The 14822-nt window shown below is 39.7% G+C and overlaps 2 protein-coding genes across 2 annotated transcripts in view; one reads left to right on the top strand and one right to left on the bottom strand.

Annotated features, from left to right (window-relative positions):
* Positions 1 to 14822, top strand: part of CRYBG3 (crystallin beta-gamma domain containing 3) — a 126077-nt gene that overhangs the window by 89067 nt on the left and 22188 nt on the right. Inside the window, exons 16-17 of the mRNA XM_070368078.1 lie at positions 1049 to 1161; positions 5985 to 6111. Of these exons, the coding sequence (XP_070224179.1) occupies positions 1049 to 1161; positions 5985 to 6111 (240 nt within the window). The remainder of the gene's footprint in view (positions 1 to 1048; positions 1162 to 5984; positions 6112 to 14822) is intronic.
* RIOX2 (ribosomal oxygenase 2) overlaps positions 9845 to 14822 on the bottom strand; it is a 60287-nt gene continuing 55309 nt past the window's right edge. The window contains exon 12 of the transcript XR_011463722.1: positions 9845 to 10225. The gene's annotated coding sequence lies outside the window, so the exon portion shown is untranslated. The remainder of the gene's footprint in view (positions 10226 to 14822) is intronic.

Here is a 14822-nt window from a genome sequence, read left to right on the forward strand (position 1 = left end):
CCTCAGGGTTCAGAGACCATCCGTCCCTAAGAGGACCCTTGGGAAGATGAAGGAGGCGAGCATCCGCTGCTCAATGAAGCCTTGTTCTGGATGAAGCAGTGGCAGGAAAGAGGGTGGTGCTGCAGCTGCTTATTACGATGCATTCTCAGCTACAACACAGGCCTGTCAGTGCCGGGTGGATCTGTGGGCCGTGTTATTTCAAGGCTCCAGTGTATTATAAAATATTTATAGGCCTCATTAATTTTTTCTTACCTATTAGAGATCCAAGGCCACTGGCGTTGCAGATTATTATATCTCTGGTCTAAAGGGAATTATATTTGAGATTTCATGAATTTTCCTTGACATAAAGAACTAAAGCAAAAATGTAGTTAATAGTAATATAAGGCTGTAAGCTGTGCATTTAAGGTATTCTATCAGTAGACTGAAGCCTGTAAGCTGAAATACATGGCACAACCATCTTTCTTTCTTCACTATAAATCTTGCACTAATCCCATCATTATTATCTTCTCTGCCATCTGCTCCTGGGGCCTCACAGGCATCCTCATGCTCATTTATGGGCACGCGCTCGTGCTTTCTCCTTCTCCCTTTTATTAACTGTGAATCAAGAAGGCTTGGGGAGAGAAAAGCCGTAGCCACCCCTCATACCAATCCAAACTGCCTTCATGTTTAGCACTAAATTGCTTCTTTTTTTTACACATGTTTTCTCATCACAGGAGATAATGATCACTTGATGCAATGGACAGGGACCAAATTTAGCAGAGGAGGGATTCTGATTTACTTCTACAGGTAGAATTGTTTTCTGGGCCTCCGTGCCCAGAATCTGGTGGTTTGAAATGATAAATAAATTGTGACATTTCTGACAAACACATAAGAAAAAAAAAATGAGTTTAAAGAGAATGTCTTCCTTCACACGGATTCCTTGTTAATAAATAAAACATGAGTCTAGTATTTTTCTGAATTTTTATATGTACATGAGACTAAAATGTTTTCATTTGCTTCTGTGATGATATCAAACAGCTGTTATCTGTTTGTTGTGTTGCTCTTGTAGCTCAAAGCTTTCAGTAAACCAGGGTTCCAAGGTGAATGTATCGATTTCACAAAAGAAGTTTTGGACTTGACTTCATCATTCATGCCATGTTCTTTTAAAGTTCTTCGGGGTTGGTAAGTATGTCTATCAGCTGATCTCTGCTGTTGTTTAAATAAGTGAATTTCTTTTAAATTTATACAAATTTGACTTTCTCTTTTGAGTACTCAGTGAAAGAAAAAATTTTAATCATTTTAATCTTCCTTCACATGGATTCCTTGTTAATAAATAAAACATGAGTCTAGTATTTTGCTGAATTTTTATAAGTCAATTGCTAATTAGCCTATGCGAACTTTGCCCAGCTTGTGTTATGAGCCATTGTGAAAGAGAATGCTAAGTAGCCAACTCTGAGACAATTTTGCTGAATTGTTTTTCCTCATTGTTATCTTAGATTATTCCCTAACTATTTTGCATATTTATATTGTGTGTTTACTGAATAGTATAATAGAAAGCTATAAAAAGCATTTTTGTCCAGATAAGACATATTACTCCTAAATTTAAAAAAAAAAAAAAACAACTTTGTATTTAAAGTATCCATTGTCCCCATTTCACAGTTGAAAATCCCTGATTCAGAGTTAGTTTCCCAAGGTCATGTATCACATGTCAGGGATTGCTTTGGCTACGTTTTTGTTGTTGTTTTAATTCTATGTCCTTCCAACTGTGGTAGCACACCGGACCTTTCTTACATGTATATGAGGCTATATGTGATTCTCAGTTTATATTCTAACAGATATTCTCTATGTATCATTTTTTTATTGTGGTACACTATATATAACATGAAGTTTACCATTTTAGCCATTTTGAAGTGTATATGTCTTTATAGTAGCATCTCTATCAGACATCTACCTAATAACTCATCAAAGTCTCTTCTTCCTTCAAGATATCTTGGACTCATCAGTTCTCCTCCTCTTCTCTTGAACCGGTAGAGACAAGAGTCCTGTTTACCATTTGAGGAATTTCAGTCTCCTACTGAGCCACACTCTAGTGTCGTCTTATTTCCAGTGCTTACCACAAACCAATCAAAGCCCAATTATTTGTCCCAAAGTCCAGGTTAATATTTTTACTGCTCCTCTTTAAATCCCACAGTCGTTCTCTGATACCAGTCAGATCGAGATCAGGATTGATCTGAACCTTTCCAGGATTTACCATCCAAAAAAAAGTGTCACTTTCCGTATCCAAGCTCCATTCTATCTGCATACTAGCCCCCTTTTCTCCCATCTCTGGGCATTTATTCAGCTGTGTGTTTTCCTCCTTATGCCTCTGTACCAGGGGGGTCAGCAAGCTTTTTCTGCAGAAGACTAGGTAGGAGATATTTTTAGCCTTCTGGGCCATAGAGGCTCTGTCCCAGCTACTCAGCACTGTAGCACAGAAGCAGGCACCAGCAACACATAAACAAGTAGGCTGTGTTTCAGTGAAACTCTGTTCATGGATGTTGAGCTTTGAATTGTATATAATATTCACATGTCACAAAATCTTTAATATTTTTTTAAACCATTTAAAAATGCAAAAACCAGTCTAAGCTTGTGAGCTATTGGAAAACTGGCAGTGGAGTGGATTTGGCCCACATGCTGTAGTTTACAGCTCTGCATCAAAGTGTCAAGTCAGTTTATTTCTCTCCCTTGGTTCTTGTGTGGCTGCAACAAAAATTTGGAACAAGGGACTAAAGGGTTTAAAACAGCAGACAAATTGCAGCTCAGTTCAGCTCAAGCAGACAGATCTTTTATTAGACAGACATTCCCAAGACGCGGAAGCAGGCCCACACCAAGGAGTCATCGTCCTGATTCTTCTTGGCTTCCCCTTTTGTATACTTTCTTCTTCTTTTGGTTGTGCCCCGTGCGAAAGAGGGCTTGTACCCACCACCAATCAATGAAAGGGAATGCAAATGAGCAAACACTCAAGGCCAATTGACAGTTTCAACTTATATAACAGCAGGCTCTGTGTGTATGTCTTCCCATAATTAAATCTGTTATAGTCAGTTGTATATATGTGTAGAATATTTATGAACCCTTAATAGGCTCCTGGCTGCCTGAGGGTACTTGGGGAAGCCCCTGTGATTAGTTTGTATCCACTGTGTGCCCTGGACACATGTGCAAGAGTTGGAAAAATCTCTCTGGTTATTTTGTAGCATATCTGTGAACTCTCCTGGGTGTGTCTGGGATGCTGTTCAGAGATCTTTGGCTAGGCCCACCCCTCTTTGCTCATACCTAACTTCCTCCCTAACAAAAGTGTATAGGTTTCAAGTGGATCTTGTCAGTGGATATTACTTGGTTGGCCTAAATGCTATGTTTAGAAAGTTTTTTCGTATCATTACTAAGATTTAGGATATTTTCCAGAAGAAACTATTTTTCACCTTCTGTTAAAGAAATCAGAAGATTTGGAAAATGAGGGAACATTCACCTTTGTTGATAATTATTAATAGCTGGCATCGAGTAGAGGCGTGTGTGCTCCCCATTGTACCATAGGATATATCGCCAGGTTTTTTTTTTCACCTGGTACACTGCTCATTTATATTTACCTACCTGGCCTCCTGCAGGGGTGTAAGTTCGTGAACCTTGCTTAGTACTCATCTGCATATATATTTTTAAAGTTCAGTCCATCTTCATTTCCTCTATTAACCTTCTCAACTAACCCTAAGTTAGGCTTTTTCCCATTCTGATTTCCAGTGATCCTCACTACTTTGAACCTCTTTGGATGTTACTGTGTTTATACTTACTTCCAAGAAGGATGTGAAAGTTTTTACAATATGAAAACACATCAAGTAGGACACAGTTGATGGAGAAGGAAATGGCAACCCACTCCAGTGTTCTTGCCTGGAGAATCTCAGGGACTGGGGAGCCTGGTGGGCTGCATAGTCCAGTCTATGGGGTCGCATAGAGTCGGACACGACTGAAGTGACTTAGCAGCAGCAGCAGCAGGACACAGTTGAATAGATTGGCTGCAGCTTTTTTGTGAGAAATCTATATACCAAGGGCCTGAAATAATTTTGTTCCTAGTATTTGATTCTGAGTTTCTAAGATAAATGAAAGTATTTTGCAAGGTAAGTTTTAATTTTGTGATAAAGCACTGAAGTTTTGGATTTTTTTTTCCCCCTTTGAGGCAAATATATTTTCCTGACACTGAAGTCTAGGATAGATTAGTCATCTGTATTGCTTCATGTTGGAAATATGTTATTTACTTACAAACAAATATATATTTTATATATATATATAGTGTGTGTATATATATATATATAATTTATGTATACATTTGTCCCTTGGTATCTGTGAGGAATTGGTTTCAGAAACCCCCACATATACCAAAATCCATGGATGCTCAAGTGCCTTCTGTAAAGTAGCTTAGTACAGTCAGGCCTTCGTATCTGTAGGTAGGAAACCAGAAGATATGGAGGGCTATCTACATACAAAATGTACATTTTACTTATATATTTTATTTATATTTATGTGTGATTTATTAAACAATAGTTTTAATAAGAGGATACAGGAACTATGGTGATTGCTTATGATTGCAAATGCTTTAGAGATCTGGATTTGAGCCCAGGTCATGACTTCCTATCTATGTAATCTTAAACAAATGGGACCATTTCTCTGAACCTCAGTTTCCTCCTCTGTGTGTTAGTCACTCTGTGGTGTCTGACTCTTTGTGACCCCATGGATTGTAGCCCACCAAGCTTCTCTGTCCACAGAATCCTCCTCTGTAACTGGGATAATAATAGTACCTACCTCAAAGGACTCTATTTATAAGAACTAAATAAAGCATGTAAGGGCTTAGCTGCATGCCCAACACATTGAAATTTTGTCATAAATATTGGCTATAAAATGGTAATTACAGAGACCTCCCTTGCATTCCAGTGGTAAGTCTTCACCTTCTAATAGAGGGATGTGGATTTGATCCCTGGTCAGGAAGCTAAGATCCCACATATCTCACTGCCAAAAAACCAAAACGTGAAACAGAAGCAATATTGTACCAAAGTCAATAATTTTAAAAAGTGGACCACATCAAAAAAAAAAAAAAGAAAAAAAAACCTTAAAAAATAAAATGCTTATCACACAGGAGACGTGGCAGTAAATTGTGTTATGGAGCATCTCTATGGATATCTGACGTTCAACTTGTCTAGCTATAGTACAGTTCTGGTGATCTTAAAATATAGGGCTAGAAGTTAAACTCACCAAAGCTAAAGTAGTAACAGTCAATATAATTTCTCCCTTGAGCTCCTTCTTGCCAAAATGCCATGTTTTAATGAAAATTTTGATGAGTGCCCTACTGAAGAGAATTTGCTGTGGAAGATTCTAAAGGATTCATTTCCTTTTAAAAATCTCTGCTAGCTATCAGCTGTGTAGATGTCAGGTTTTAAATACTTGTGTGTGATTTTAGGAGTCTAGCTTCTAACTCAGCCTAAACTGAGAGCAAGCTCATTATTAAATAAGGGTAAAAATTTTTATTCTCTCAAAAAGAACTTCTGATCTGTTGAAGCACTTAATAATTACTGTAATTTAATCCCAGGTTTTTATACTTAAAGCACCAAATTAAGTTAATGGTTAGCTTACAGCACATATCTTACTGTCAATTCTCAGCTGTCATTTAATAGGGGAATCCTGGGCAAATCACCTAATTTTTTTAATCCTTAGTTGTGTTGTCTATAAAAGTAAGGACATGTTTCTCCCTCATAAATTAATGAGTACACAGTAAAAGAACACACGTGGAGTACCCAGTGTGGCACATGGTAAGCAGTCAGTAAGTGATAGTGGTAGCTTTTTTCTTTTTAAATCTACTCGGACTATTTGCTGCTGATCAGCACCAGGACTTTTATATCCTACTCCTAGCCTGTTTCCCTCTGCATGATAATGAGTCCAACTGCCAACTGATACAGTTTCACTGGAAGTTTCCCTGCTTGTTTTTTCAGCTGGCTCCTGTATTACCAAGAGGGTGTTTCCACTAATCAGTGTGTGTTAGAAGAAGGCCTCTATGCCGACCTTACTTCCTGTGGCTGCCCAACATCTAGAGTCAAATCCCTGAAGCCCATTGACTACGTAAGTACTTTGCTGAATGCATATTTAAAAGATGTTTTCTTGTCCTGTTTAATTACCATGAATGAGAATGTGAAGTTGGAAGACATGCTACAAAGGAAAAATATAAAAATTTAAGTAACTTGCTTGTAGATTATAAGGTTGAGATTTACTCATGAAATCCAACTAACCTAAGTTTGATACTTTTCTTCCTTTTTTTTTTTTTTTTTTTTTTGAGTAGAATGCAAAACTTAGAAAGCCAACTAATATAGCCTTGAGCTTAAATGAATACTTTAACCACTTTGGGTGACATTGACAAGGTTACTTCATTTTCTCTTCTATAAAAGATAATAGTATCAAGTTGGCCAAAATGTTTGTTTGGGCTTTTCTGAAAGATGTTATGGGAAAAACCGTAACAAACTTTTTGGCCCACCCAATATTTTATACGGTCACTAGGATATTAAATGTGATGGTGCTTGTAAAATGCCTACCATTTGGTAAGCACTCAATAAGTGTTAGCTATTAGTATCATGGTTATAACTTTTAAAGCTAATAACCTGATCATTTCATCATTCTATTAGATAAGTCACATGACAGCTTGTTGGCTACTTAGGTTTACAGTGTTACTTTTAAGGCATGGACCTCCATTGGTATTGATTTTAAACCTTGTTTTGGGGAACTAGGGCTTTCCTGCCTACTGTGTGCAGAATTACCTGGGCCACCTTGGAGGGCTACATTTATAGAGTAAGTGGTTTCTCCTTTCTGTCATATTTACTCAGAATTTTAAGTGTGAGAAAAGCAGGATGACTACTCCGGGACATTCATTCTGTTCCTGGTTAGTGCTGTCTTTGCAGAGGAAGTGGTAAAGATCTGGAATATTTTCAAGGTGTCCAGCTAAGATGATTCCCTGAGAGCATTTGGTCAAAGCTGAGATTCATGCAGTGATGACTAGAAGCCCTCCATGGTGATGGCAGTGACTCAGACCTTTAATCAGAGCTAATTCCAGGAATGATGATCCTACTCAGGATCCTGATCCCAGCCTCAACAGCATCATCTTCTTTCACAGGGCATTCCTGGAGAGAATATTTGTGGTATCAGGCTAAGAATAGAGTCTTGGCAGAGGTACAGGAATAAAAATAGAGTCCCGATCTCTCTCAGTGGCCCTTAGACACCAACTCAGAAAGACTAAGTGGCTACTGATGCTTCTTGTTTATTGCAGGAGAACTGGTTTAAAAAAAAAAAGAATGTGTTTTGGTGAGTCTAAGTATTGATAAGGTTGAAAAAAGCTTTGGAAAGTAGTATGCATTTACTGGGAAAGGAACTTTATTAGCATATTTTTGTCATCAAACTAGCAGACAGATGCTTAGATGCTTCAAATGAATGGAATTACTATTTTTCTTTGAGGAGTCACATTTCTTATTTCTCATTTCCACATTCATGAAGTCAAAAATGAAAAAATTAGGAGCAAAAACCTACAGAATGTTTCTGTGTAAACTGAAATGTGCCGTTGCATGTCCCTGGTTTGGTCCTGTGGGATACAGCAGTGTTGGTGAAGGTGCCCCTTGGAGAGGACTTGTGAGCTATAGCCGTTTCACTCCAAGAACTGATTAAAGAGTATATTCAGTTCATGTAAAGAGAACATTAACCTTTCTTAATGCCTTTACCAGATATGTTTTGAATCTTTGAAAAGTCTTTTTTTTGGTCTGCATTTTTGAATCATTGTGTGTACTATATTTTTTAATTAATTAATTTTTGGCTTTTTGGGTCTTCATTGCTGTGCAGCTTTCTCTAGTTGAGATAAGCAGAGGCTAGTCTCCAGTTGCAGTGCTCAGGCTTCTTACTGCAGCGGCTTGTCTTATTGTGGAGCACAGGTTCTAGGGCATGCAGGTTTCTGTAGCTGTGGCTCATGTGGGCTCTAGTGCACTGGCTCAATACTTGTGGTCGATGAGCTTAGCTGCCTCTTGACATATAGAATCTTCCCAGACAGGGATCAAACCCTTGTCCCCTGCATTGGCAGGCACGTTTCTAACCACTGGACCACCAGGGAAGTCCTGAAAGGGCTTTGTTCAAGACATGTTTAGGCAGTAGGTTTAGTGGCGAAATATGAGGTTGGGCATTCCAGTAAAGACCTGCAAATTGACCAGGAGTCAGCCTCAACAGGTAACATTTCCTTGGTGATGTCAACCATGCTTCACCCTGGTAGCCCTGAAACCCTAAGTTGATCAGACCTAGGAGACTGACAGGTAAACCAGAAGGCCAACCTGGTGATTTGTAGTTGTTGTTCAGTCATTTATTCGTGTCCAACTCTTTGCGACCCCATGGACTGCAGCACGTCAGTCTTCCCTGTCTTTCACCATCCCCCAGAGCTTGCTCAAACTTATGTCCATTGAGTCAGTGATGCGATCCAACCATCTTGTCCTCTGTTGTCCCCATCTCCTCCTGCCTTCAGTCTTTCCTAGCATTAGGGTCTTTTCTAATGAGTTGGCTCTTTGCATCAGGTGGCTAAAGTACTAGACCTTCAGCTTCAGCATCAGTCCTTCCAATGCATATTCAGGACTGATTTCCTTTTGGATTGACTGATTTGATCTCCTTGCTGTCGAAGGGACTCTCAAGAATCTTCTCCAGCACCACAGTTCAAAACCATTAATTCTTTGGCACTCAGCTTTCTTTATAGTCCAACTCTCACATCCATAGACTACTGGAAAAACCATAGCTTTGACTCTATGGACCTTTGTCGGCAAAGCAATGTCTCTGCTTTTTAATATGCTGTCTAGGTTGGTCATAGCTTTAGGTAGATTGTAATGACTGAAATACTTGGGAATTCTGTCCTGAGCATTTTCTGCTTTTTTGGAAGAACCCAGGAAATGGAATTAGTCATCAGAAGATTTAAGATTCGGGTAAAATGAGGTAAATGTCTTTAAGAGTAGTTTACCTGAGCTAGCTAACATGACCCACAGAAGAGGCTCCTCTCCTAGTTGTTAGCATTCTCGAGACGCTGTGTATCCTTCCTTTGGAAAATTTTAGATGCACTTTATCTATCCTGCTTTTCTGATTACTTTCACAGCCCCTCCCCCCCCTCTATGTTCCTACTTAGGTATTGATATGCCTTTTCGTATAGATTGGTTAATATTGCTGCCTATGCCACAGTCAGTGTAATTCTGGATTCATTTGGGGAAATGTTATATCCAGTTGAGTTGACTTTAGGATTGACTGATTTGATCTCCTTGCAGTCCAATACATATATATGAGCTCATGTTTTGATTTTGCTTTTATTAGTTAAAACTGCAGAGTTTTATGAGGGTGTTGCTTGTAGTTGGCATTCCCAGACATGCTGTGACTTAGTGCTCAAGTGTCATAATAGTATGATATTGAAGAATCTTAATACTTCATATAAGATCAGTGTGTCTTGCAAATGACAGTTTGCTCCAGGCTGAATTATATCTGTGCAGACATATGTTACCTTCTAGAGGCCCATGAATGCATAATTTTCAGTCACTTTTTACAGTGAAAGAAGTGGCAAGCATAGAGTTCTGCTTTTCACTAGTGTGACCTTGTACAGATCACTTATTTTGGCCTCAGTTAACTCACCTGTAAAGAAACTGTTAGAACAGGTATTTTTTAAATCTTTGACAGCCTCCAGTTCAACAGAATAAATATCCAGGGCATATTTCTAATTGGACATGAAAAACATTGTGTCCAGCCTTAGGATTCACATGGTCTGAGGGAATAAGATGGTAGGTTAGTTTTCAATAAGGTTATGCCATAAAAATGGGTTGGGAAGATGCCCTGGAGTAGGAAATGGCAACCCATTCCAGTATTCTTGCCTGGAAAATTCCATGGATAGGGGAGCCTGGCAGGCTACCATCCATGGGGTCACAAAGAGTCAGACATGACTGAGGATACACAATAGCAAAAACAATGCCATGTAACAGTCCCCAAAACAGTTGATGAGGAGCTAAGAGGTGGATGGGGAACTTAAGTAAACTGTTTTAATTATTGGTCTAGCAGTGTGTGAGGTAACCTGCTCTTGTTTTGTTTCCATGGGAGCAGCAGTCTTCTCATTACTACTTCTTCAGTGTCTCCATGGTGGCCTGGCATGGAAGTTGGCCTCCTTTGAAGTATAATCCAATCCTGGCAGCTATAAGCAGGCAAAGCAAAAGAAACATTGCAACATTAGGTTGTAGAAAAAGTTTAAATGAAATTTATGACTGTGATGACATAAATGATCTTAAAAGGTAGAATAAGAATTGGCGAGGCAGTAATTCATTCTGTGTGAGAGTAATGAATAAGGGGTACAGCTATAAATAGAAGAAGACTGTAAATCCAGCCACAGATTAAAGGAAGCAATGACTTTGTCAAGTGTGAAAGAGTCTGGTTACTATAAAATTTTCAGATGAACTCATGTATAGTTAATAGCAGTAACAACTGTGTGCATTTTGAAAATGAAGGCCAACAGAAGCCGACAGTAAACATCACACTTCCAAGTGAGATGCCAGAAGCGTTTCCTTTTAAATTTAGGAGGAAGACAATGGCCTCTACTATCACCACTTTGATTCAATATCATTTTGCAATCTTAGACACTTTAATAAGATTAAAACCAAAAAAGATATAAAGGAAGAAACAAAATTGTCAAGACTTTCCACAGATAAGCTATTAGGATTAATATGAATTCTTTAAAAGTAGCTGGATACAAGATTAATAGCAATTAAAATATAGGATACTTGGGAATAAATCTAACATAATGCCAGTACATCCTTTATGAGGAAAATGGTAAAAACTTTCTTGAAGGACATAAAAGATGGAGAGAGATTTTTTAGATGAAAATACTCAATATTGTAAATATTTTGGTCTTCCCCAAATTTGTAAAATTTGGGGCAAAATGCTTACAGAATCTTTGGTCTTTTGCGAGGAGGAGGGTGAAGGTAAAACATGATGGACTCATTCTAAAATTAATCTGGAAAAGATAGGGGTTCAAAATAGCCAAGATTAATTTTAAGAACAATAGGCAGGATCATTTATTTGTCCTACCAAATATATATATATTGCATTATTCATCAGTAATAGTTAAGATAATATAGGTGCAAGGAGAGGCCAATTAAAGAGTGAAATAGGAAAGCATAGAAACTGACTTGCATGAATAATGGAATTTGGTAGGTGACAGGAATAGCATTTCAATGGGGCTATTATGAAAGACAGTTGGCCCTTTATATGGAAAAAAATACAGTTTGAATCTTGCTCTATTCCAAACACCAAAAATAAGTTCCAGGTGGATTAATGGCAACCTAAATGTGAAAACAAACCTGAATGAAATGTACAATGCAGGGAATATAGTCAGCAATCAGGTAGCTTCTTTATATGGTGACAGTTGACAACTTGACCGTATGGTGATAGTTTTGAAATGTATAGAAATATTGAATCACTATATTGTGCACCAGGAACTAACACAGTGTTGTAGATCAGTTATACTTCAAAAACAAACAAGCTCATAGAAAAAGAGATCAGACTTGTGGTTACCAGAGGATTGTGTATGTGTGCGCTCAGTTGCTCAGTCATGTCCAACTCTTCGTGACTCTATGGACTGTAGCCTGCCAGGCTTCTCTGTCCATGGGATTTTCCAGGCAAGAATACTGGAGTGGGTTGCCATTTCCTCCTCTAGGGATCTTCCTGATCCAGGGATTGAACCCAAGTCTCCTGTGTCCCCTGCATTGGCAGGAGGATTCTTTGCTACTAAGCCACTTCAGAAGCCCCTACCAGAGGAAAGGGGAGGAGTAATTGGATGGAGGGAAGAGGCACAAGCTGGAATCAAGATTGCCGGGAAGAATATCAATAACCTCAGATATGCAGATGACACTACCCTTATGACAGAAAGTGAAGAAGAACTCAAGAGCAGTCCATTCTGAAGGAGATCAGCCCTGGGATTTCTTTGGAAGGAATGATGCTAAAGCTGAAACTCCAGTACTTTGGCCACCTCATATGAAGGGCTGACTCATTGGAAAAGACTCTGATGCTGGGAGGGATTGGGGGAAGGAGGAGAAGGGGATGACAGAGGATGAGATGGCTGGATGGCATCACTGACTCGATGGACGTGAGTCTGAGTGAACTCCGGGAGTTGGTGATGGACAGGGAGGCCTGGCGTGCTGCAATTCATGGGGTCAAAAAGAGTCGGACACAACTGAGCGACTGGTCTGATCTGATCTGATGGTTTTTGCAGTGGTCATGTATGGATGTGAGAGTTGGACTATAAAGAAAGCTGAGTGCTGAAGAACTGATGCTTCTGAACTGTGGTGTTGGAGAAGACTCTTGAGAGTCCCTTGGACTGCAAGGAGATCCAACCAGTCCATCCTAAAGGAGATCAGTCCTGGGTGTTTACTGGAAGGACTGATACTGAAGCTGAAACTCCAATACCTTGGCCACCTGATCTGAAGAGCTGACTCGTGTGAAAAGACCCTGATGCTGGGAGGGATTGAGGGCAGGAGGAGAAGGGGATGACAGAGGATGAGATGGTTGGATGGCATCACCGACTCAATGGACATGAGTTTGGGTAAACTCCGGGAGTTGGTGATGGACAGGGAGGCCTGTGCTGTGGTCCATGGGGTCGCAAAGAGTTGGACATGACTGAGTGACTGAGCTGAACTGAACTGAGCCAAAAGATACAAGCTTCTAGTTCTAAGATAGATAAATACTAACAATGTAATGCTGCTGCTGCTGCTGCTAAGTCGCGTCAGTTGTGTCCGACTCTGTGCGACCCCATAGATGGCAGCCCACCATGCTCTGCCATCCCTGGGATTCTTCAGGCAAGAACACTGGAATGGGTTGCCATTTCCTTCTCCAATGTATGAAAGTGAAAAGTAAAAGTGAAGTCGCTCAGTCATGTCTGACTCTTTGGGACCCCATGGACTGTAGCCCACTAGGCTCCTCCATCCATGGGATTTTCCAGGCAAGAGTACTGGAGTGGGGTGCCATTGCCTTCTCCAAACAATGTAATGCATAATATGATAAATATAATAAACAGTGCTCTATGTTATACATGAAAGTTGTTAAGGAAGTAAATCCTAACAGTTCTCATCATGAGGAAGACTTATTTTTCCTGTTTTGTATCTATATGAGATGATGAGTATTCACTAAACTTACTGTGGTAATCGTTTCACAGTGTATGTAGGTCAAATCATTTTGTCATACACCTTAAAACTATACAGTGCTGTGCTGTGCTTAGTCATGTCCAACTCTGCAACCCTATGGACTGTAGCCTGCCAGGCTCCTCTGTCCATTGGGATTCTCCAGGCCAGAATACTGGAGTGGATTGGTTGCCATCCCGTCCTCCAGGGATCTTCCCACCCCAGGGAACAAACCCAGGTCTACCACATTGCAGGTGGATTCTTTACAGTCTGAGCCACTAGGGAAGCAATACAGTGCTATGTGTCAATTACAGCTCAATAACATTGGAAGAAAAAAAAATTAGAAAATATAGGAGACTATGCTGATGACATTGGAGCAAGATAGATTTAAATGCAAAACGTACAAGTCAATAATAGGAGGGGTAAAAGGCGAGTGTATCAGTTTCCTGTTGCTGCTGTAACAAGTTCCCACAGACTTGGTGGTTTAAAGCAGCAGAAATGATCTAACAGTTTTGGAGATCAGAAATCTAAAATGGGCCTTTTGGGGGTAAAATTAGGGGTCAGTATGATTGCATTCCTTCTGGAGACACTAAGGTAGATACTGTTTCGTTACCTTTTCCAGCTTCTAGAGGTCCCCAGCATTCCTTGGCCCTCTTTCATCTTCAGAGTGCATTACTTCACCCTCTGCTGTCTATCCTGTCTCTGACCCACCTGCCTTCTTCTTCTAAGGACCCATGTGATTATATTAAGCCTGTATGGATAATCCAGACACATATCCCCACCTCTAGATTCTTAACTCATCACACCTGCTAAGTCCCTTTTTGCTGCATCAGATAACATATTCACTGGTCCCAGGGATTAGGGTGTAGACATTTTTTTGCATGGAGATGGGGGGACAATTTGGGCTTCCCAGGTGGCACTGACGGTAAAGAACCCACCTGCCAATGCAGGTTAGATGTAAGACATGCTGGTTCTATCCCTGGGTCAGGAAGATCCCCTGGATAAGGGAATAGTAATCCGCTCCAGTATTCTTGCCTGGAGAATCCCAGGGACAGAGGACCCTGGCAAGCTACAGTCCATAGGGTCGCACAGTCAGATATGACTGAAGTGACTTAGCATGGCACGGGAGGACAATTCTTAAGACTACCACAGCAAGCCACAGACTAGGAGAATATATTATAAGCTCCAAAGGTTTAATGTATAGGATATAAAAAGGACTCTTTCAAAATACTTGGGGGAAAAAAGGAAACCTTATTTAAAAAATCAGCACAGAATATGAGTAGGCAGTTCATAGATATGAGAAACATGGCTTAGGATGTAAAAAGCATATTCACTAGTGAGCAAGTAAATGCAAATTAAAACAGTAATTAGGTAGCATTTATTACCTTACTTCAGATACAAATATTGGAAGATCTGACAGCAGCAGAGTTTAGTCAGTGGCAGAAAAGTGGTATTATTTACATAAAACTACTGGGAGAAGAATCAATTGGGATGAGGGGAAAATAAGGATGTTTGTTGCAGCATTGATGGATGAAACAAACTAAGGCAGAAGCATTTAAGGAAATACAGTATAGTAGGTGAGGTTCATGTGTTACTATGGATATTACAGTAAGATCCATT

The sequence above is a fragment of the Bos mutus genome, chromosome 1 (genome assembly GCF_027580195.1).
Source record: "Bos mutus isolate GX-2022 chromosome 1, NWIPB_WYAK_1.1, whole genome shotgun sequence".
Lineage (NCBI taxonomy): Eukaryota > Metazoa > Chordata > Mammalia > Artiodactyla > Bovidae > Bos > Bos mutus.